General features: G+C 39.7%; 1 protein-coding gene across 1 annotated transcript; it reads left to right on the top strand.

Annotated features, from left to right (window-relative positions):
• Positions 1 to 230: 230 nt before the first annotated feature.
• LOC116175793 lies at positions 231 to 19090 on the top strand. The gene is made up of 10 exons (XM_031494092.1): positions 231 to 312; positions 13043 to 13237; positions 13372 to 13452; positions 13501 to 13734; positions 13782 to 13973; positions 14023 to 15040; positions 15089 to 15216; positions 17863 to 17979; positions 18050 to 18235; positions 18280 to 19090. Exons 1-10 carry the CDS (start codon positions 240 to 242, stop codon positions 18762 to 18764), a joined length of 2709 nt encoding a protein of 902 aa, XP_031349952.1. The 5' UTR covers positions 231 to 239; the 3' UTR covers positions 18765 to 19090.
• Positions 19091 to 21754: the final 2664 nt, after the last annotated feature.

The following is a 21754-nucleotide window of genomic DNA, read 5'->3' on the forward strand; positions in this document are numbered from 1 at the left end:
AAAAAAGATGCAACGGAGATTGATAAACGGAAATCGCGCTTGACAGCCTTTTTCTTAAATCTTGAGCAGACGAAACGTTTCGAATTTGCAAGCAAATTGATCTGTCAAGCTGTGAGAAGGCTCCTTAATCGAATTGCATAATAGACAAATGCAAGAAAAAGAATAAAGTAAAGGTTCTTGCAGCGCGTGTCAAGATGGGGACCTCCAAGAAGTCAGTTCTTCAACGGACCTCTTCTAACATGCCTCGTGTGCGGTGGCGTTCGATACTGTGGTATATTTTGAACTTTTTTTGGATTGTTGCGGTGACAGCCGGTAAGATCGCTTTACTTTTAATTGTCCTAAAAAGGCGAACGACAGCTATTTGTAAAATGTAAACAAATCTGGAATACAAATACACTTAGTTTCCCTCTCGCTGTAATTACATAAAAATTATAAAACTTGATTAGGTACCTACGAAGGCATGAAACCGGTTAAATGTTTAAACAAATACTGGAAAATACAGATTGTTTTGGCATCATTAGTAATTGCTTCACTTGTATTAATAAATGTGGATTAAAATTTTCTCGTTTTGCCTGCCAATTTGCATATGAAAATGATACATTTCCCTTTGTTATTGTCGGCGTGCGATTTCAATGTCAACTACAAGATCGATAAACGGAAAGATCACTCGTAAGAGTGGTTTTCTGAATAATTTTCTTTCAATCAATCAATCATGAATTTTCAAAAGGGAAGGATCTAAGTACTTATACAAAAAGGGTCCCACTTTTTCAGTGAACTTTTAACGAGGAACAATTAAACAACTAATTAAGTGTTTTATATATGAAATCGTTCCATGATTATCTTATAATTAATTGAAAAAAGAGTGTCACATAAACTATTCAATTTCCTGTCGCGGTATTTCTTTGTAATTAAAATTACCTACAGATATTGTAGAAAAAATAGTTGGCACTTCCGTCATGTTCCTAGATATAATTACTAGAATAATCTGGATGCATACTACAATACAATTCAATCCACGGTCAAGTCGCATTCGGTGTGAAAACTGGCGAAGTGTGGTAAAAATGGCAATCTTAAAAAAACAGGAAGTAGTGGCAGCTAGATTAACAGGTGTTCTCTGATACTTTTTGCTACATCTTCACTAAATCTTATTAGCGATATAGATTAAACCAATGAATTATCTGATTAATAATCTAACCGAATATCGGCAGGTTTAATAAAGTGAAAAAAAAACACCCTTTCGTGTGGGCAGTCGTAAAAATCGCTCAGCAAAAACTTAATATTTATTACTTCCATGTTAACGAGCAGCAAATTTTAAACGCAAAGACCACCTATGCGCCGTTTACCGAATATGAAAAAAAAAGAAGAAAGGCAATGTTCCCAAAAAGTAACTGTACGCGTACATCTCGCATGCAACGTAACTGGTTTATGAATGGACTGCATCCCCGATGCATTTTCGAATGCAGATGAAGGGAACACGAAATCCAATCGACCCGTCCTATAAATCTGCTACAAGAAGAGCATAAGATGTTTCTGACAGTGTGATTCGAGCACCAGGTGTTCAGTCGAAACGCAATTGATGCGAGAGACCACCTTGATGTTATCACGTACACTTTAACTTAAGGGAGGCCATCAAAGCTCGCCGCATTAAAATATATTAACCAGTTAAATTGCAATCAGAAAAACTGTGGGAAATAATTATTAAATATATACGTAGGTTCACGACCGATAACGGTACCTAACACGACTGCCGCAATATTTACACCTGAAGACCCCATCGTTTTAGCCACTCTAACCTGGTCTAGACGTACTACATGGACAAACTAGTTTATGTTGCGATATTTGCATAAACATGTATACGGTTCATTCACTTTACGTTAAAGTGAATGACAAACTATTACGTAATCTAGGAAAGATACGTCTAAATTTAGATTCGCATTCAATAGTTCTTCATTGATCAATAAATTTGCCGTTTTTTTTCTAAGCAACGCCCAATTTAATTAGGCGGCGCGGTCAAAAATGACCCACACACACTTTCGGCAGTATCAATGGGGTGCCCCAAACACCTACCGTCATGTCAAATTTTGCAAAAATAGTAGGCGGTTAAATCATTATAGATATCGTATAAGGTTCGCGGTAGGGGGTTAATGACAACCGACCGAAATTCACACCTACTGTACTTTTGTAATGGAACATGTCGGATCTGTTCCAACTATGTTAAATGTCTTCTAAAGTTCTAATGTGACATGATCTTATGCTAGAGCTCTAAAAAGGTAGGTATGCTCGAGGGCCATTTTGGACCCAACCTATGGAGCGAGTAACGCTGTCAGCTGCTTATGTATTCAAATAAGTTCATACAAGTGTCGACTTGCTACCCAAGGAAAATGGCGCAAAAACAAAAATTAATACAGTTCTTTGCTTTTATATTTCAGCCCAATTTTTAAATTAAGTGTTTTTATTTTAATGAGTGAAAAGAGGTAAAAAGGTTTATATGAAAAACATTCAAAATTTACATACATTTAGAAATAGGTACAAAGTTCGGAACTAATTACAATTTACAATCTGGTTTCTTTTTCTGTCGAAGAACCATACTCTCACTTTTCGCCATTTATCGGGTGCTCGATCTCGTGTCATGTTTTGCACACACTTCGACCGCCGAGGCTCATCTGCTGGGATTCGGTATAGACTGTACCGTTTCTCAGATCGGTTACTGCAATTTGGAGCTGCACAGCAGGGCATTTTTAAAATGCTTTCTTGATAATCTGCCATAATAATACACGTGATAATGTAGGTATATGATTTGAATTGATGAATTTGATAAACATGCATGTAAGAAGTTAACCTAATTTTACAAGAAATTTTTGAGTTGGCAAACTTTATCATCAGAAACACATTTAGGGGCAAAGGCAACACATTCCTTGAACAAAAAGAATAACGATCAAGATCAAGTAATGTAAATAGTTTACCTTATTAAATTAATGTAACCGAATTGAAGTAAATACTTATTAATTCCTTCTTCCTACCGCACGTTGATATATAACTACACCAATTCGGCACTACACAAGCAATATTTATACTCCGAAAGAACGAAAATGGCAATACAACCATGAAAATTTATAAAAACAGAGCAACGTTTAGTAAACATTCACCAGCTGACAAGGCAACTCCCTCCATTGGCTGGGTCCAATATGACGACCGAGCTTACTCACATTTAGAGAGCCTTACTTATGCTATCGTTCAACAATGACTCAATCGGAATGAAAATCATCTATGTTAAAAATCACTATGATTGATATTTCAAGGTAAGAAATCAACACGTTCTAATGTTATTGTTTTACTAGCACAAAGATAATGGCGCATACTATTTAATATTTATATAACGTAAATTTATAACATATAAGAAGCGAATTTCACTATTTATCACTTCAGCATCGATATTAAGACTGAAACTAAACACAATTCAATTTATCTTATATAGCAAACGCAAAGCTTCTAGATCTCGATGGAGGTACTTGCACGGTGCCCCTTTCGTGCTTCTTCCATTTTCGAAGAAGAAACAGTTAACCGTTTTAGAAAATGGTTGCCGGGTTCTTCTGGGATGGAAACACCCCGGGTCCTTGAAACATCGCCTTTGCAAGCTCTTTGTAATTTCGAGGAGAGCCCGCGTCTCCTCTGGTGAGGATATAACAAAACCAGATCTCCGGATTGATGCCCACCAATTTGGGCCTTCATAACATTCAGCTTGTTTATGCCTCACTAATTGCATATTATTATTTATGACAAACAAGGACGGCGCGCCGTCCAATTTCTGACGCAATTTTTGCACGTACATTTCCCACAGTTTCTTCTTGACCGGGTCTTGTTCCAAATGTGAAATCACATGGTCATTGGAGCTTCCGCCCAAACAACACGGAAGTTGGGCTCCGTCCTGTGGTTTTCTGCACTGCAAAATGGTGTGCCATCAGGAATACATATCTGCAGATATCGGTCCCAATTACTCTGCTGATCGAATATAACTTTAACGTAACTAACTAACAGTCTTATTCATACGTTTCACCATTCCGTGTGACTGTGCGTCTAAAACCCTGGTTCTGGTCTTGTAAATTCCCAATAGTTAACAGACTTTGGAACAGTTGCAATAGTTGTCACCTTCTTGATGTAGTCGGTCCTATGCTTCTGTCAATTTACTGAAATAATCCACGGTCACCAAGATGTATGTTTCCAGTAGCTGTCTCGATATCAATCGCTATTCTTTCAAAAGGACTACCCAGGTTATATTTCCCCATTGGTGCTTTCTTCTTCCCCTGTTTTAAATGGGCTATTATAGGATAATCTTTATTTTATGTAGCGGCCCACGACAATTTGCGGAACAAGTTTTACGAGCGCCCTCTCTTCCCATCTTAAGAACGAACGCTGTCAGAACGTTTCCAAGGTTTTCCAACAATGGTTAAGAAAGCGTTTGCGTGGCCCTCTCCTACTCTATTCATTACTTACTGTGATCTTGTGCTGTATGGATTTTGTATGCGGGCCTGCTTAGTCGATGTTCAAATATGCCCAAGAGAGATGGTTTATTGCAACCTGCGTTGAAATTCCGGTCACTCAAAATCACATTGCAATGAAATGGTGTAAAGTGATGACCCGCAACGTTTCGTTATTGATGCTGTTTTGTTAACTCAGATACGGCGCTGAGGATGTTGCTTTCGAAGAGGTGATTTAATGAAAAAATCACCAAAATCTTTTGTTTGGTTTCGTTTATCGTTCACAAAAGATATACAAATCTATTCACGGAATAAACTCCCGTGGGCCGACTTATTCAGGCATGTTAATTTGACTTTAAGCATAAATTTCTTTATACAAAGTCCCCAAAACGACCGACTCATATTTTTACACAATGCAAAATATTCAAAGAACTTACATTTAACGACGAGTCGAAATGTTCTCCAATTGACAGTTGATGTTCTTCTTTTGAAAGAATTTACCAATGTTCCGCAGTACAGAAATATCAATTTATCCTTATAACTTAGGATTTTAATAGCCAGCAACAATGCGAATTCATTGTCTTTAAATGTTTTACCGGTTACCATTTTATTCAAAATTGATTTAACCGAATACACAAAACAGGTGCACAATTTTGATTAATAAACTTGTTTTGTATAGTAACTAGCCACTCCAGATAGCGCAACGAAACGTTGTGTAGGTACTTTAGCCACAACGCTTTCGCGGTAACAATTCACGCAGCTGCAAGGAAACGAAAAGGTATCTATTAAGAATGTGCATTAGCACTGTATGTACGGTTGAATATAAATCAGCCGTCCGGTAAATTCAACTACATGACGAAGTTCCCTTTTGCATAAATACACCGGTTATTATTGGTTTTGGCTCGTAATCGTATCGTATCGTATCGTATCTATGAGCGCGGGCGGCACTCCGTAGGTACAGACGTTTTCAGATCGTATCAACAGCCGTCTGTGCGACTTAATGAGAGTCGTATGACTGACTGGACCGCCAGCTTTACATGCCCTTCAAAGCAACTCACAATGAATTGATAACGCACGCACGACGATAATTTCGTCGAAATGGCAACACAGTTTTCCGTTAAAATTCGGTAATTAACTTTCGCAATAAAATATCACGTACGCTTATGTGGCTGATCATTTTTTATACTTAGGTTTGTCACGGAAAATGGTTCGATGCGCTACAATTATATTTTGGTTCACAATACTTACGCATTGGTATAATCAAATGTATCTCTGTATTGGCAGTTTTAAACGTTAATGCAAGAACTTCATAAATATCGACCGCAAAATAAATCAATCACATCTCCTTTATTTTGCCTTCTTTGATAATAATAGTTGTCAATGTACATAGTACATTATATACCTAGATGCAATCTGTTATTAATTAATTAAAGTATTTTACGAAAAACGCCCAACGAGTTTTAACACGTAGGTACCAACAAAAAATTCTCACAAATTTGACTAATTAGAATAGCTAATTACTATCATTGTGTCTAGTAATAGGTAGCTAATTAATTTTATTAAACCATGTACCTGGATCTTTTTGTAAGACATAATGTTTCATTATTCACACAATGCAATCTAATAAGTTTGTTGTTTTATAATGACCTGTCATGTACCGTTCATCTTTTCATAATAATGCTACTTGCGTTGCGATACATCACGTGTAAGTGGTCGAAGGAACCCATCGCATCAAGCTTTTTAATTTACCGACTTTTTGAATTTTATATTTTCAATTCGCTAATAATCACGACTGATTATACATTAATTGTCTTCCTTTTTTTACCCAGATTCTGAAAATGGTTGTATTGCATTCTGAAAACCTGGATTGCGACAATTTGCCCTTTTGTAACAGCCAACACGTGAATATATGAGTAACATTCCTTACCGGAAAGTGGAATTCAGTATATTTATGATTTCCACATCCAGGGTACTGCTAAGTTGAAATCGTCCCCTGGTCATGGACAAATTGTCATTATCTTAACCAAAGTCGCAAGGGCAATAAAATTAAGATGTAGAGACAGTCCACAAATTATAAACTGTAATTCTAAAATTCAGGTTAGGTGTAATTCTACTTCAATTTTGAATGTATACAAACTTTATGACAGAGCGATTTCATTTAATGTTGAGCTTTTTTTCGTTAGCATGAGGAAGTAACCAATCAATGGGTCGAAGATGGATATTTTTGAATAATCCCATGTAATTGGTTAGACCCGCATAATGCCGTTTGAAATCCTTTCTTTCTTTTAATCCCCACTTTTTTAAATTTTACAGAATACGCCCTCAAAATGGAGGCTAAGGATTCAGGGGCCATCTTTATTCGTTCAACCACTAAACTTCAACCCTCCTCCTCTCAACCAATCCCTCGTTAATAAACGCAATTAGCTAGAAACCACGGCATCAGCACTTTTTTCTAATCTCTGCCAGATTCTTTAGCGTAAGCGTCTCACAGGCTGAGTCATAAAACGGATCGAAATCATCAGAAACTGATACGTAACACACTAACTCTGCCTTATCTCGGGCTCGATGGGCGCGATCAACATTTTGGAGAAACCCGCTCACTAATTAAACCACCATGTATACCTTATAATAAGTCAACCCTTAAAATCGCGTAATTGATAAACCCCATTAAAGGTCTCCTGCTAGACAGGCTTCTGGGAAAACTCCCGCGTGGACCCTTTCCAAGCTCAAATGGTCCGTTTAGATTAGTTACACCAATGTAATCTAATCAAGTGTATAATAACGAAGTCCATCTGAATAACAGCAGTATTTTTTTTATCTCCCAGTTTTATTTACAATCTGTCCTAGAACATTAAGTAAATGTAATAGCAACAATAATGCTTTAACACAATAATGCATTAATGCATTAATAACATGTAGGCAGTCTTCCATTAAATCGTGCCTCTAATTATTAACATCTTAGTTATTGACTTATTTTATTCACTTTCACATTTCAGTTAATTTCGGTTCACTATGTCTGATGGCTTGTACCTCTTTAGTCTGCGCGTATCACTGGATTCGTTAACTAGCCTACGCACTAATCGATTTGGATGCACTGCAAGTTTTTCACTGTACTTCGCACTACATTTACGCGCTTCTTCCTTCACTGTAGAAATCTTTAAGTCTCTTCTAATTATTGCGTTGGTCACAAACCACGGGGCGTTGACCATAGAGAGCAGGGCTTTTGCTTGGAATCTCTCCAAGATTTCGATATTGGAGGCTGATGCGGAGCCCCAGAGTTGAATACCAATACTCCAAATTGGCTTTAGAGTCGCCTTATACAGAAGAACTTTGTTTTCCAAGCTTAGTGGTGACCGTCGTCCTATGAGCCAATACATCGTCTTGAGTTTCAGGTTCAGCTGTTTCCTTTTCGCTTCAATATGTTGTCTCCACGTCATCCTTCGATCCAGGTGGACTCCTAGATATTTCGCTTTGGTGTCTTGGGGTATTTGTTGGTTATTTAGGGTTATTGGTGGGCAACTGTCTCGTTTCATTGTAAACGTCACATGTGTCGATTTTTGCTCGTTGACTTTTATTCTCCATGTTCGTAGCCAGCTCTGGATTTTATTTATGTGACTCTGAAGAATAGCTGATGCTCTTCTCGGGTCTTTATGCGATGCCATCACAGTCGTATCGTCCGCAAATGTTGCTATGGTTGTAGTTGAGGATACCGGTAGATCTGCTGTGTAAAGAAGGTACAAGACTGGTCCAAGAACGCTTCCCTGTGGGACACCAGACTGTATGGGTGATAGTTTTTTGCATTCATCCTGTTGCTTTACGTAGAACTGTCTGTCACTTAAATAAGATTTCAATAATCTATATATGTTGTGTGATAACTGGCGTTTGATTTTGTACAGCAAGCCCTGGGTGCCACACTTTGTCGAACGCCTGGGATATGTCTAGAAACACCGCTGAACAGTATCGCTTTTCTTCTAGGTCCAGGTTTATTTGACGCACTACTCTGTGTACCTGCTCTATCGTTCCATGCCGTTCCCTAAAGCCACACTGATGTTCTGGTATTAGTTGTTTTTGGTGCAACATTGGAGTTATTCTTTTTAGTATCAATTTCTCGAATACCTTGGACAGGACGGGCAGCAAACTAATTGGTCGATAGGAGCTCACGTTTTCGGGGATTTTACCCGGTTTTGGTATTAGTATAATTTCTGCTACTTTCCATGATATCGGGAAGTATTCTAGTCGTAGTGCTGCATTAAATAGCGCAGTGATTGTTTTAACAATGTTTTCTGGTAGTTCTTTAAGGATTTTACCAGTTATAAGATCCCAGCCTGGCGCCTTTCTCTGATTGAGATTTTTGTTGATTATATATTTGACCTCCTTTACTTTGAACTTTTTTATTGGCAGTTCCATTTGCAGGGGCGAGTCAATATAATTGTGTATGATATCTTCTTCCTCTCTTGGTGCCTCGCTAGGAAAAGGTGTAAATGTCTTCTCTAAGTGCTCTGCAAAAGCTTGCGCTTTTTCCTTGTTCGTTCGAGCCCATTCGTTGTTTTCTAGTTTTAGCGGTGGATTACGTTGTTGTGGTTTTTTAATATTTTTTGTCGCTTTCCATAGCGAATAATCGGTGTCAAGCGTTGGTGAGAGGCTCTGTAAGTATCTGTTGATAGCTGTGTTTCTTTCCTCCTCGAGGATCTTCTTCACTTCCTTCACAGCCTTGTTGAGTTTGGCTTTATCATGTGGTGATCTTGTTTGTTGCCATTGCTTTCTCAGTTTACGTTTTTCCATTATTTTTTGTTTGGCGTTAGCAGAGCAGTGGTTTTGGGATTCCGTTTCTTTTTCTGATGGTGTCGCTGCCCAAGCTGCCTCCTGGATGAAGTGGTTTAAATTATCAATTGCTACTTCTAACTCAGTTGTTGTTTTGAGTAGCGGAACGTAGTGGATATTACCATTGAATAATAAATCTGATTTATTATTCAATATTACTTAGTAAGTTTTTAAAAACGTACCAGTTAGTTTTTTTGGTGTGGAGTTTTGGTGGTCTTGTTTTTTGTATAGCGTTTGTACTTAAGGTCACGAGTACAGGTGAGTGGTCAGATGACAGATCAAAGCATGAATGGATGGTCAAGTGAGAACTAGCTATGGATTTCAACACACAAAAGTCTATAAGATCGGGGGTTCTTCGTCTGTCCGAAGGTCAGTAAGTCGGCTCGCCAGTCGAAAGCGGTATTAAATTGTTAGCTAGCATTGCTAGGTAGAGTTGCTTGCCTTTTGGTGTTGGCACATTCGATCTAGAGCCCCACCACGGATGCTTGGCATTGTAGTCGCCCCCGGCGATAAATCTATTACCTAAGGTTTTAAAGAACTGGGTGTACTGCTCTTCTTTTATGTTGTGTTTAGGTGGTGAGTAAATAGCTGACATAGTTATAGGCCCAGCGCAATCTTCTATGGTGATGGCGGTGGCTTGGAGGTAATCTCGCGCAAATTTTTCGTTTTCGTAGTGTTTTATGGAAGTTTTTATAAATATTGCAGTTCCCCCGTGGGCCGATCCATCTGGGTGTTGGGTCTCATATATAGAGTATCCAGCCATGCGTAGGTAGCTTTTTTTTGTAAAGTGCGTTTCGGAGATAAGCATAATATGTCGATGTTTTGTTGCAATATAAAGTACTTTAGTTCTTGGCTTCTTTGTGCCAAGCCGTTGGCGTTCCATATTCCTATTTTTAGAGAGTTAGCCATTGTTGGGTTTGGCTAACAGAGCTGTGATAATATTGAGCATTGTGTCGATCCTTTCTGATAGTTTGCCTACTAGTTCTTCAAGTTTCGTAATGCGGTCGTTATAGTGAGCGGGTTGAACCATGGGTTGTTGTGCTGCTAGAGGTTGATTAGGGGATAGGTTTTGTGTATTTGCATTGGTCATTTGCATATAGGGCTGAGCATTAGGGTGTGGGATAGTAACTTGCGCTTTCAATGTCGGATTTGTTAGATGGTTTTGTTGTTCCTTTATAGTTTTTTCTCTAAGAGCAGGATATAGCTTCTGTTGTAGCTGCTTTCTTATAATACATCCTTTATAGCTTGCGGGGTGGTTACCTTTGCAGTTGCAGCAGACAACATCTTTTCGTTTCTCAGTCCATGTGCAGTTCCCCGTTAGGTGATCGCCTGCACATTTAACACATTTAGGTTGCCTATAGCAGTAGTTTTTTGTGTGACCAAAGGTTTGACATTTTGTACACTGGGGAATGTCTCTCTTTTTATATGGTTGTTCGAATCGAACACTTGTGTGTTGCAAGTACTGGATCTTGTAGACGTCTTTGTTGTTTTCATTTTGTTCTAGTTCAACGAAGAATGATGATGTGGGTATTTTTGTTGTTGTATTTCTTTCGTGCTGTGTTCTTAGTATGTTATTTATTCTTACAACTTTGTGATTCTTTGCTTCGATTTCTTCTTTAATTTCGTTTATATCTGTAGTTGAGTGTAGTCCCTTTAGTACTACTTTGAAGCTTCTGTTTTCGTTCAACTGATAGGTGTAGCATTGTGTCTTTTTCTTTAGCAGTTCCTCCATGACTACAAGATATTTTTTTGGGTCTGTCACTTGTATTTTTACTTGGTTATTGCTTAGTATTTTTAGGTTGTAGGTGTCTGCTGCTATTGTATTCAGTAGGTTTTTAAGTGGAATTATACTTTCTACTCCGCTTACAAAAATTGGGGGAGCTTTTGGTGTTTTTGTGGATTTTTCGTCAGGTTCCGAGTCTGCGCCGGCTGTGTCTGATAGTTTTTCGTATGCGTTTTTTGTAGTAATTGGTTTATGCAACCAATATTCTGACAAAGTCGTTTGCTTTTTTGCAGGTTTGCTTACTTCTGGGCTTGATCGCAGTCTTTTTTTGTATTCAACTTTATGCCACTCTGGTTCTGTTTGAGCTGGTTATTGTGGGTATTCTTGTAGATAGTGTGTTACTTTAGCAGGTTTGAAGCATTTGGGGGGTCATATTGAAGTTTGAGTGTTGGGTGACAGCTGTTGCATATCCTGTTTGTTGTAGTGGGTATTGTGGGGGCAAATTAGCTAGTTGCTGCTGTGGTAACGGTTGTGTATTAATATCATAATACTGACCTGAAGCGTTTATGAATGCTGGTTGATACATTTTTTAATCGCTAGACCCGAAGGCCTGCGACCGGCTTTAACTCTTTGATTTCCAAAAGTGTATAGTGTCTTTATCACTCGCGATAATAGCCATACAGCAACCTCGCGGTCGCGTTATCGTTATCGTTTGCACTTTAACTCACACAGCACGCAGCACCGTTCCGTACGTCTTTATGCTTAGAAAGTCAAACGCAATCTCTATTTGGTATAGTTATCAAGATACAAAGCCCCAAATTTGGATTCTTTCAAAATTCAAAAGCCTTTATCTAGAAAACGGTATATATTATTAACAGCAGTATTAATATCGATTAACACATTCAGTTTTCTGTTATTTGACCCTTGAGAAAATGATACAGGTGTACAAAACAACTACCTAATTCCACATAAACAACTGATTTAAAATTTCTTATTTTGGAACTACTCCAAAAATCCCAAATTGTATGTTAATTATACTTCTATTTTTAACGCCTTTTTTAAATAAAAGGAGCATGTGCTAGTGTTTGGCTTTTATTCGCAATCGCTCCGTCCCAAACAACTTCTGCGGTTTTCAACTACGTTTAGGGAAATTATCCTCGATTATTGAACTTTGTAATAGGTAGCCTTATACCTTTGAGGCTTTGAAGGTGTACAGAGGAATGCGTTTTGACAAATAAAACCATGTTCACCATGTTGGGTGGAATCTGGATGTCATACTTACGATTCAAAAATACCTTTGAGTGAGAAATGGTAAAGAGGCACAACTATAATGTAAAACTGCGATACATATTCCCCATCTCACTTTCCCAAGCTTCCCGCACCCCACCGTCCACAATAGGAGGGTCGTGAGTGTGGTAGACGTACGACTCTAATGATTAAACGTCGCTCAACAACACGAATTGCACTACAACTGTGGAAATCGACTAGTTTTTACGAAGTCGCCGAGGTACTGAAACATCTCGGTGCCTTTTAACAAGTGGCGTATCTATTTTCCGTTGTCGGAATAAGCCTCAACGATGACACCTAATGCTTTCAGCTTTTCATACAAATTGTTACCGTGTATTTTTCAATTCCCAATGTTTAGCTAATCCGCCCCTGGTTTTTACAAGCAATTTAAAGAATCGGAAAGATACATAATTATCTTGCCTCTTGAGCCGTACGGAACAAAGACTTCCAGAGTCAACGAGAGACATGGCAAGCCATATGGAACACGTGCTGATTGTTGGTTGTTTTAGTCAAAGATTAAAGAATAACAGACCAGAGATGAAACTGCCATTAAATTTTTGAACTCATCGGCCGTTCCATCTAATAAATATTTATTGACTATCATTTGTAAGGATTTATTGTTGCTTTCTATCAGAACACTTAAGTTGTAATTTATGCAAAGTAGAGCTAATGGCCAAAAAACTGATACGTCGCTAATTTAGCGCATTAAATTAATCTTATGCGAACTTTTTTTCAGACTGCTGGTTCGAGAACGAGCGTCATAAAGAAGGTCAGGAAGTGCCCACGACTGAATCGTGCTTGAATTGCACCTGTAGCCAAGGTACTCTCGTTTGCTATCTGCGTGTATGTCCCAAGTTTCCTAATCCACCTCCGTCGGGCTGTATCGCGTTACACAGACATAAAACCTGTTGTCCCGAATTAGTATGCACAGGTACGCAAACTCGATTAACATTTTAATAACTATTACTTAATCACCATCGGATAAAACCTAGACGGCCATGAGTCATCGCTCAGTACCATAAATTATACAATTAGAAATTTTAACGCATTTTATCAATGTTTTAGACAACCCAGCGGGCAACCGAATTGAGGCACGATCAGATACATTTCAAATTCCAACTGGCCATAAAAAGCTAATGGGAAATGGTAATTTGTTGACTTCCTAATCATAATTGTATCGCTGTTTTTTTTCAGTTTGTATCGCAAATGGTACCGTTTACGGTCCTGGATCGGCAATGGGAACCTCGAGCCTATGTGAGTATTGCTATTGCATTGGAGGTGAGCAGACGTGTATAAAACCAAAGTGCCTTCTGAGTTTGGAAGGGTGCACTCCGATCTTCGAAAAACACAACTGTTGCCCAGTACGTTACAATTGCACTGGATTTTACGCTCCCACTAGCACAACAACTCAAATGCCCCATTGGAGAAGTAACGAAACTGTTCACTTTCCTCACAACTAACCTAGGCATATTTAGGTACATGTGCAGTTGGTGGTGTACAATACGAGGAGGGAAGCAAAGTGGTAGGAATCGGGCATTCGGCATGCGACAATTGTTATTGCATCAGGGGAATTCTGCGATGTGAGCCTCTATCGTGCGCCCCCGCCATCTTGGGATGCATTCCAGTCGTCAAACCTGGTCAGTGCTGTCCCGAAAGTTATAACTGCAGTAAGTAGATGTCGTACTCTCATTTGCTGGTGCAATAATTGTTTTTAAGATGGTCCGTTCGACATACAGGCAGAAGTAAATTATGACAACCATCCAACTGTAAGTAAAGAGTACGCGAAGTTGAGGAAGGAAGTACAACTACTCCCAAGCAAGAACGTCTCTGATACTTACTACGTTGTGGCTGAGTCTACCACAGTAAATCAGAAAGGTGCGAGTAATACCGACCCAAGCATCTTTACTACATCTGAATCTACAACCGCAAGCATAGGTAAAAAGTATACCTCCGGCCCAGAGCCAATCCTTGACGTACGTACGCGCCCAAGCACCGGTGACAGAAGAACCAAACCAGCACTATCTTTTGGTACGACAAATTACGTATTTCAGAATACAAGGTATAAAAGGCCTTTACTAACCACCGCTTTTGATTCAACAACGCCTAAGCTGAAAACCAATGAACAAACTACAAATAAACAACTAAGAGCGTCTGACTACGAAAGCGACCTTATGAAAATAGTTGATTCCTTTTTCGGTAACGACAATGAAATAGAAGACAATGTAACAGAAGTCCATACAAGCCTCACAACAAAGCAACCGACCAACATTAACTTAACCGATGTCTTATCGACCATACTCTCAACTCTAACCGAGGATCTTTCGACAACTTTTAATGGGGAAACATCGACATCACTTTCGTCTACCTTAGATGAAGCCCCAGAAACTTCACTTACAACGGCGGCGACTAGAATGAACTCGACGGCAGTGACGGCCGTTGTTACAACCACGGATTGCATAAAAAATAACGACACCACCAGAACATCGCAAAAAGATGACCAAGCCACCTCCACCGAAGCTATCGATAGCACATCGACTTTCTCGACAACTGCACTTGACTATACCGAAGTTGATTTGGAATCGAAAGTTAAAGTGAACACTCTTACGGTTACCCCATACAAAAAACTTACGCCGGATATTGAGACAATTTTAAATAGTACGATCACCAACCACAAGGATTACGAGGACTACGACTATGATGAGCCGACGTTGCCGCCATCGCTACCAAATTTGAAGTAAGCCGTAGTACTCGCCAATTGCATTTATTGCATACACTTTTGCAGGATAATTCCCTTCGTAGCTGCTGACGCCCTCGATCTGAAGGGTCGCGACCAAGAGAATTCTTTATATCCTGATCGGGTGACTGAAGCGCCGCCCTACAGTTTATTTTCGCCTCCTGATAAGACTGAAGGTAGGTAAACAAACGAAGCTGGTTTACGTGTGATGGTGGTCAAATTCCTTACGGCTCTAAATAGAATAGTGTAGGGTGACTCCACATTCGTTTTGCACAATGCGCAAGTACAGGTTCACTCTCCTAAAAATCCAGTAATAGCTATAAAAAAAATCCACTCCGAAATATATGCCTCAAAGAAAAGGACCACAACGTACTGGAAAACTCGGTTCCAAAAGCTCGTTCTTGGAATATTTTTCCTAATTCACAAGACACTCGTTCCAAGAAAAATTGACGTTCAGCATAACATAACCGGCCTCAACACGAAAGTCACCAGAATAGTTAGTAAAAAGAAGCGAAAACTTGTAAGGCTCATTCTTGCGCAAATGCTACTGGGGAGTAGCTGTGGTTAGATAATGGGGTTTCATATGAACATGAACTTACCCCCCCCCCGTCAATTTCAAATCAAATCGATATCTCAAACGGTTCCCATTGTAGGGGTGGGGAATCTATTTTCGTCCGCACTGCATATGCCACACGATACATCATCCTCATAGGAGGCGTATGGATATCCCCCATATCCCGCCATAACCATATAGGCAGATTTACATTATCGGTCACGTCATACGGTCAGATCACAGTCCGATCACGGCGCGGTCATTTATTGTAGCGCATATATTTCTTGTGGGCATGCTTTGACCATAACCTGACCGATAATGCGAATCGGCCAAAAGAAATACACGCGATAATAATTGATCGCACTTGAACGGGCCGTGGTGTGACCGATAATGTGAATCGGCCTTATGGAGGATTAATGGCGCCGCTTTTATAAGAGCTAAGCATTTTTTCTTTATTTTATTATATTAGTTTTTGCTGTTGCAGCTGATTCCTCTCCCTCCTCTGGGACTTTTCTTCCTTTGCTACTGCGACTCGCCCGCATGTGTAGCGTTTCTAATGTCCAGATATACGACCAGTGGTGTTCCCATAGAGGGTATACTCCATATACGCCGTATACTCTCAAGGATTTGTTAGACATATAGCGTATACTCTCAATCAGGGCGCCACTGGACATGATAATTATACATGAAGCGAATTGAAGGTCTTATGTTATCCGCAAACACGTTTTTTTACCAATTTAGAGCGCTGAAACTGTGTTTTGAGTATCAAATTTTTATAAACTTGTCAGGGGATGACCCCCCCCCCCTAGCGTTTTAAAGGGAACATCACAACCACCCGCTCAACTAAGTACACTCTCAAAGAAACTGATGGGAACGTCACTGTATACGACTGAAGTAGGTTATGGCGTTGGTGGAGCTTCTCCAACGGGTCCATACCCTGTCGAAGGTGTAGCGTAGGATTGATAACAGTGTTGTGCGTGGCAACGTCGCACACCCGGGGACCGTTTAGCAACACCAACTAGTGGATGCTGACAGAAACGTGCGGCAGTAGATTGCGGACTCGGGCAGGCTACGTATCGCGCTCCGTGGATATCGCTCACACGCGCCCACAAGGCAAGAACCCGTTTTCGGTTGGCACGTGCAATCACGGCCACTACAGAACGCCTTTTCATTGTCAAAGGGTGCTGCGAAGGTGATCTTCCATAAGTTGTACGACTGGGCTACCATGTCCATGAGTTTGATCGTTTGTAGAGTGGACACGATTTACTCCGGGTGGAGGTCTATGAGTGTATTGTTTTTTGACAGAAGTGTATTTGAAGATTGTGGCTAGCTTTGGAAGAATTGAAATGGTTCTTTAGTTTCTGCGGTCGGATATCCCCTTTTCGGATTTCGGAAGCATGACGACGATTGCCTCCTTTAAAGTGTCGGAAAAGTACCTCAGAGATCGCTGCATTAAACGTGCGAGCGTCGTGCTCGATGTGTTCTGCAAGGTCCTATAATTGATGTTGGCGTGTCCTGGAGCGCGACGCTTATTTTGATGTAGGACGATCTTGCAAAACTTGGCCGGCGTGACATATGGTATTTGATGCTCCTTACCACCTCATGTTTCCAATATGCGCTGCAGTCCTGCATCGACCTCGCGAATGTGCTCTGCGTCCTGCGTCGGAAGAGGGTTGAAATTCGACTGCAGCATCTCTGCACATATGTCTGCTTTCTTCTTGTGGTTAAAAATTAATATTAAAATTAAAAACAAGAATATATAAATATATGTTTTTAGAAACATTGCGAAATTTTGTAGCCTTACCCATAGGACCTATTAATCATGGAATACCAGTTGCAGTACTGATGACCAATAACTATGTTGGCAGTGGGCGCAGTATTTCAGTATCTGCAGTATGAGCAGTACCGCTCCTTGAACACTTTCCGTTCTTTGCATGGTATCTAAAAGAAGGCGTAGTTAGATTTTGTAGGATATCTTTTGGGTGGTAGTATGGCAGTGATCTCAAAATCACCTTCCTTTCATCACTGACTTGAAAAATGAAATTATTATTTTGGACATGTAGTGGTATTCTTTTTTAAATCACTATATTCATTTACGAAGTCATCCAAGTGGCAACTTAAAGCGGCGCGGCTTAAAAATCCGTGTACTTTCGCGAGTTACCATAGTAACAGTTGTAAACAGACACACAGACAGTGAGAGCACCTTTCAGCCTGCTTACCAAATTCTCTGTTTGCTGCTTCATTCTGAAAAGATTAATCTGGGTTACAGGAGGATTCGTGCCGAAACAACCGCCGCTGATACCCGAATACTACGAGAAGGCGAATTCGATCATCACATCAGCAACCACATCTCAGTCCATCACTAATATGGTCAAATCTCACGAACGTAGGTATAAGTCACTATTATTTCTGTCTCATGACCTTCTTCTAGAGAAATGCAATGGTTAAAATTGCAGATAACTGCATCGCAGATGGTCGGGAAATTAAGCATCGCGAAACCGCCACCGAGCAAGACTGCATCGTTTGCGTTTGCTTTTACGGTAACATAATCTGTCAGCAACCACCCTGTCCGTCTCCTGCCCAAATGTGTTCGAAATCATCTGAGCATAAAGTGTCCAGCTGTTGCTCTCGCGTAGTTTGCGGTGAGTAACTTCATTGGATTCATAGGATTAAACTTGCCTTTCAGAACCCCGCGAATCTCCAACAATGGCGAAGGATCGTATGGACATCAATGTTCAAGATATCATTACACTTGCTGAAGGTGCGACGACACGCGATCCTTTTAAAAATGTAATACGAACAGAACCAGCGCCAAGTTTGCAAATGGTAGACTTCCCCTACTTAACTAGACCAACAACACAAAAGTTGACGGTCATTCCAACAACTACACCGGGTAAAAAGGATGAACTTTCAATTCACAGCATCCTAGACCTTCTACTTTATGGCACACCAACAACTGCCGGCACCAAACCCGAAAATCCCACAACACCGACTCCAACACCAAGCTCTCAAAAATCGACCGGTGGAGGTGTAGGATTATTGAAACTGGCCGGCTGTAACATCTACGGACGGATGTATCGTGTCGGTAGGATTATTTCTGAACTTTCCGGTCCTTGCATGGAATGTAGGTGTACCGAAGTCGGCGTCCAATGCACCCCACTAAAATGTTGATCTCAGCAAGCTTAGTATTTTCATTGTGATTACTTTAATGATTGTAGAAATTTTATCACCAAACTGTGCCATTTCTTCCCATTTATCAAACAATTAGCACGTTTACCATAGTAATAAATTAACCATAGTACAATACCCAGGTTGTCTTTCAAAATATACAATAGCATTAAGATTTAACAGAGGCTAATAGATTTAATGAACATTTTCGTATATTTAGGGATATGATCCGTAAGATGTTTTGTGCGTTTTGCCAATAGAGGCTAAATTTTATGTTTAAGTTCATAGTTGTAGAGTATTTATTAATAAAGTCTAATTCCGATTTTTTGTAGGTACCATGCCTGTATTTTTCCAACCATAGCTTTACTGTCCACTACCTACTGTTTATGTCGCCCACAAACCTTAGTGGTGGCACCTTTTTCTTGGGTCTTCTCATCATAACATCAATTTTTTAAAGCAATGTTTGTAACGATTTATTTTTACTTGTCGGAGAACCCCTGTATCTGCGGCATATAGCGGGCACCACTCACTGGAGGAGTTTCCTTGCAGATATTTGGGCGCATTCTTCGCCCTAATTTTCGGTGTCCATATTCAATTCTTTTCTTCGTAAGCAGAATCGAAGCACACGTCGATTAAAAAGCTGGAACGAAGGGTAGAATTCTAATTTCTAATTTCTGACGATTGAATTTTGGGGATTCAGAAGTGATAATTTGGACGGGATTCGCCTGTGCTCCAACTGGAGGTCATACATGTGCGTTTTACCCTTTTTTAAGTGAGTACCGCCATTTTTACTTCACCTGCTTATAGTGTATATTCTTTAGGTTCCGGCTGTAATTTCCATCGACACACGTTGCTTCATTTACTAGTAGTCCTGTTATGTTAAATTTTATGTCATAGAGGGGGGGGGGTACCTTTGATTTTAGGGTTAACATTTCATACACGTTTTACTTTATATGCCCGTTCTTTTTCGATCTACAAGTTTTGTCTTAAAGAACTATCCAAGTTTTCGTTACGTACATAAGGTCACGCCCACAACGACGGCATTTGCGCCCCTATTTACAAGCAATTAAACCAATAAGTTTTGTGAGTTATAAACAAACATGATATTACGTTACGTATTCAATTCAATTATTAACGGGCGCTCCTTAAATAAAGAACTCAACCGTTTACTCAATTTTCATTTTTAATTTCATTAAAAACGCACCGATTTTGATGTGCCGGGGTGCGATTAAATTCTACGGTTTCGTTTGGGAACTGTGCGACCCGGAGTGCCGGTCGCGAAGAAGGCGTTTTTCGCAGTTTCCAACTTTGACGCCTTCTACAGGCCGAATCGTTCGAGTTAGAACGAAACGTATAATTGCGCGATTGTAGATCTCGATCAGATCTACGAGACGCGGGTCGCCCTATCACCCCTTTAAACTTTAAAAGTGCTTGGAATAAGTGTAAAGTGAATAATGTGTGTTTAAATAATTTGCTAATTTACGTAATCTCGACGTACCTACTTATATTGGTTTAAAGGAAGTGTTATCGAAAGCCCCGGTGGCGTAACCGTTAGCAAGCAGGACTTTGATTTGGACGATCGCGTGTTCGTACCCGAGCGCGCCCGCTTTTTTTTCTTTAATGTCAAAATTTTTTGTATCAATTATTTTAATTAAAAGGAACGAGAATGGTTATAATGTGACAATGGAACAGTTATTGCGGAAGACTTAATGTATACGTGGCCGCTTGCATTTTGGGTATATTTTGAAATTGGAAGTCATCCGAAGACTTTTCAAGTTAAGGGTGACATACACGGGTGAGTTTTTCGGTTATATTTTTTTTAAGAGACTTACCAGACGAGTACATTCAATGGGGAATATTTAGCTTGAATTATTAGCTATCATATGCACCGCTCCCCGTCCGAATCGATTGAGAAATAAAGGTCCTGGAAATGTTTTTGTAAAAAAAAACCGTTAGGTCGCCTGTTTGCCAATTTTCTTTTATAATTTTTAAACCATAATTTGTAGGTATGTACCTACTTACCATGGGAAAAATTTAGCATATTTAGTTCTCTGGAAGCGACCGATCGGAAGGCAATCGGATGAGGAGGGGTTGTTTTGATATACGATTATGGCGAAGTCGTAGTTTTTCGGCCCTAGAGGAGAAGTTATTCGACCTATGCCGTCGGTACTTCCGGAATATGTAGCCGTTAGGGACACGTACGTTTCCAATTTTTTTCGTTCCTGCTCGACACCCCCGTGAGGTAGGGGTAGGAAGCGAATGCACTCCGAAAGTCGTTTTAGGTAAAATTGCGAGTTTAAAAATTCGTTGAGGGCGAGGGAGGGGAGATTTGATAAAAATTTACGTTGTGCGTGATTTGCCCGGTACGTACGAAGAGAGCAAGGGTGTGCAAATTTTTCGAGAAAAAATTGCACTTTTTGGGTGTTTAAGGGGAGCCAAGCGTATGTCTCATCAAAACCAAAAAGTGTTATCAAAATTAAATATTAAATCTTATATACAATTATGTGCAGATCTGGATTCAACAAGTTGAATCAAAATTTGAAAAAAATGACTTTGTATAGGTGATGTTTCCAAAAACCAAAAATAACAGTGCGCGGCGAATCCGAGCTATGGATCCTTACGAATCTAAGCGAGGCGAGGTGACAAACCCGCCGGAGCCGAGCGTATGTCTCCTCAAAACCAAAAAGTGTTATCAAAGTTAAAGAATCTTATGTACAATAATGTGCAGATCTGGTTGAATCGAAATTTAAAAAAAAAATGACTGAATGAACAAAATAGTATATTAAAGTACAAGTGTCATTTGACGAAGATTGTCGCACGAGGTAGTTTGCCGCATAAGTCGCGTAGTCTTGAAATGCGAACAACCTATGTAATGAGGTTGACTATTGACATATCGATGCTTTTTTGAACCGAATCAAATTTCTTTTCCCTTTTTAGAAAATTGTAACGTCAGCCAACCTTAACTATATTCTCAAAACCATTAAGCAAAAAAA

This window comes from Photinus pyralis, unplaced genomic scaffold (assembly GCF_008802855.1).
Source record: "Photinus pyralis isolate 1611_PpyrPB1 unplaced genomic scaffold, Ppyr1.3 Ppyr1.4_LG7, whole genome shotgun sequence".
Classification (NCBI taxonomy): Eukaryota; Metazoa; Arthropoda; class Insecta; order Coleoptera; family Lampyridae; genus Photinus; species Photinus pyralis.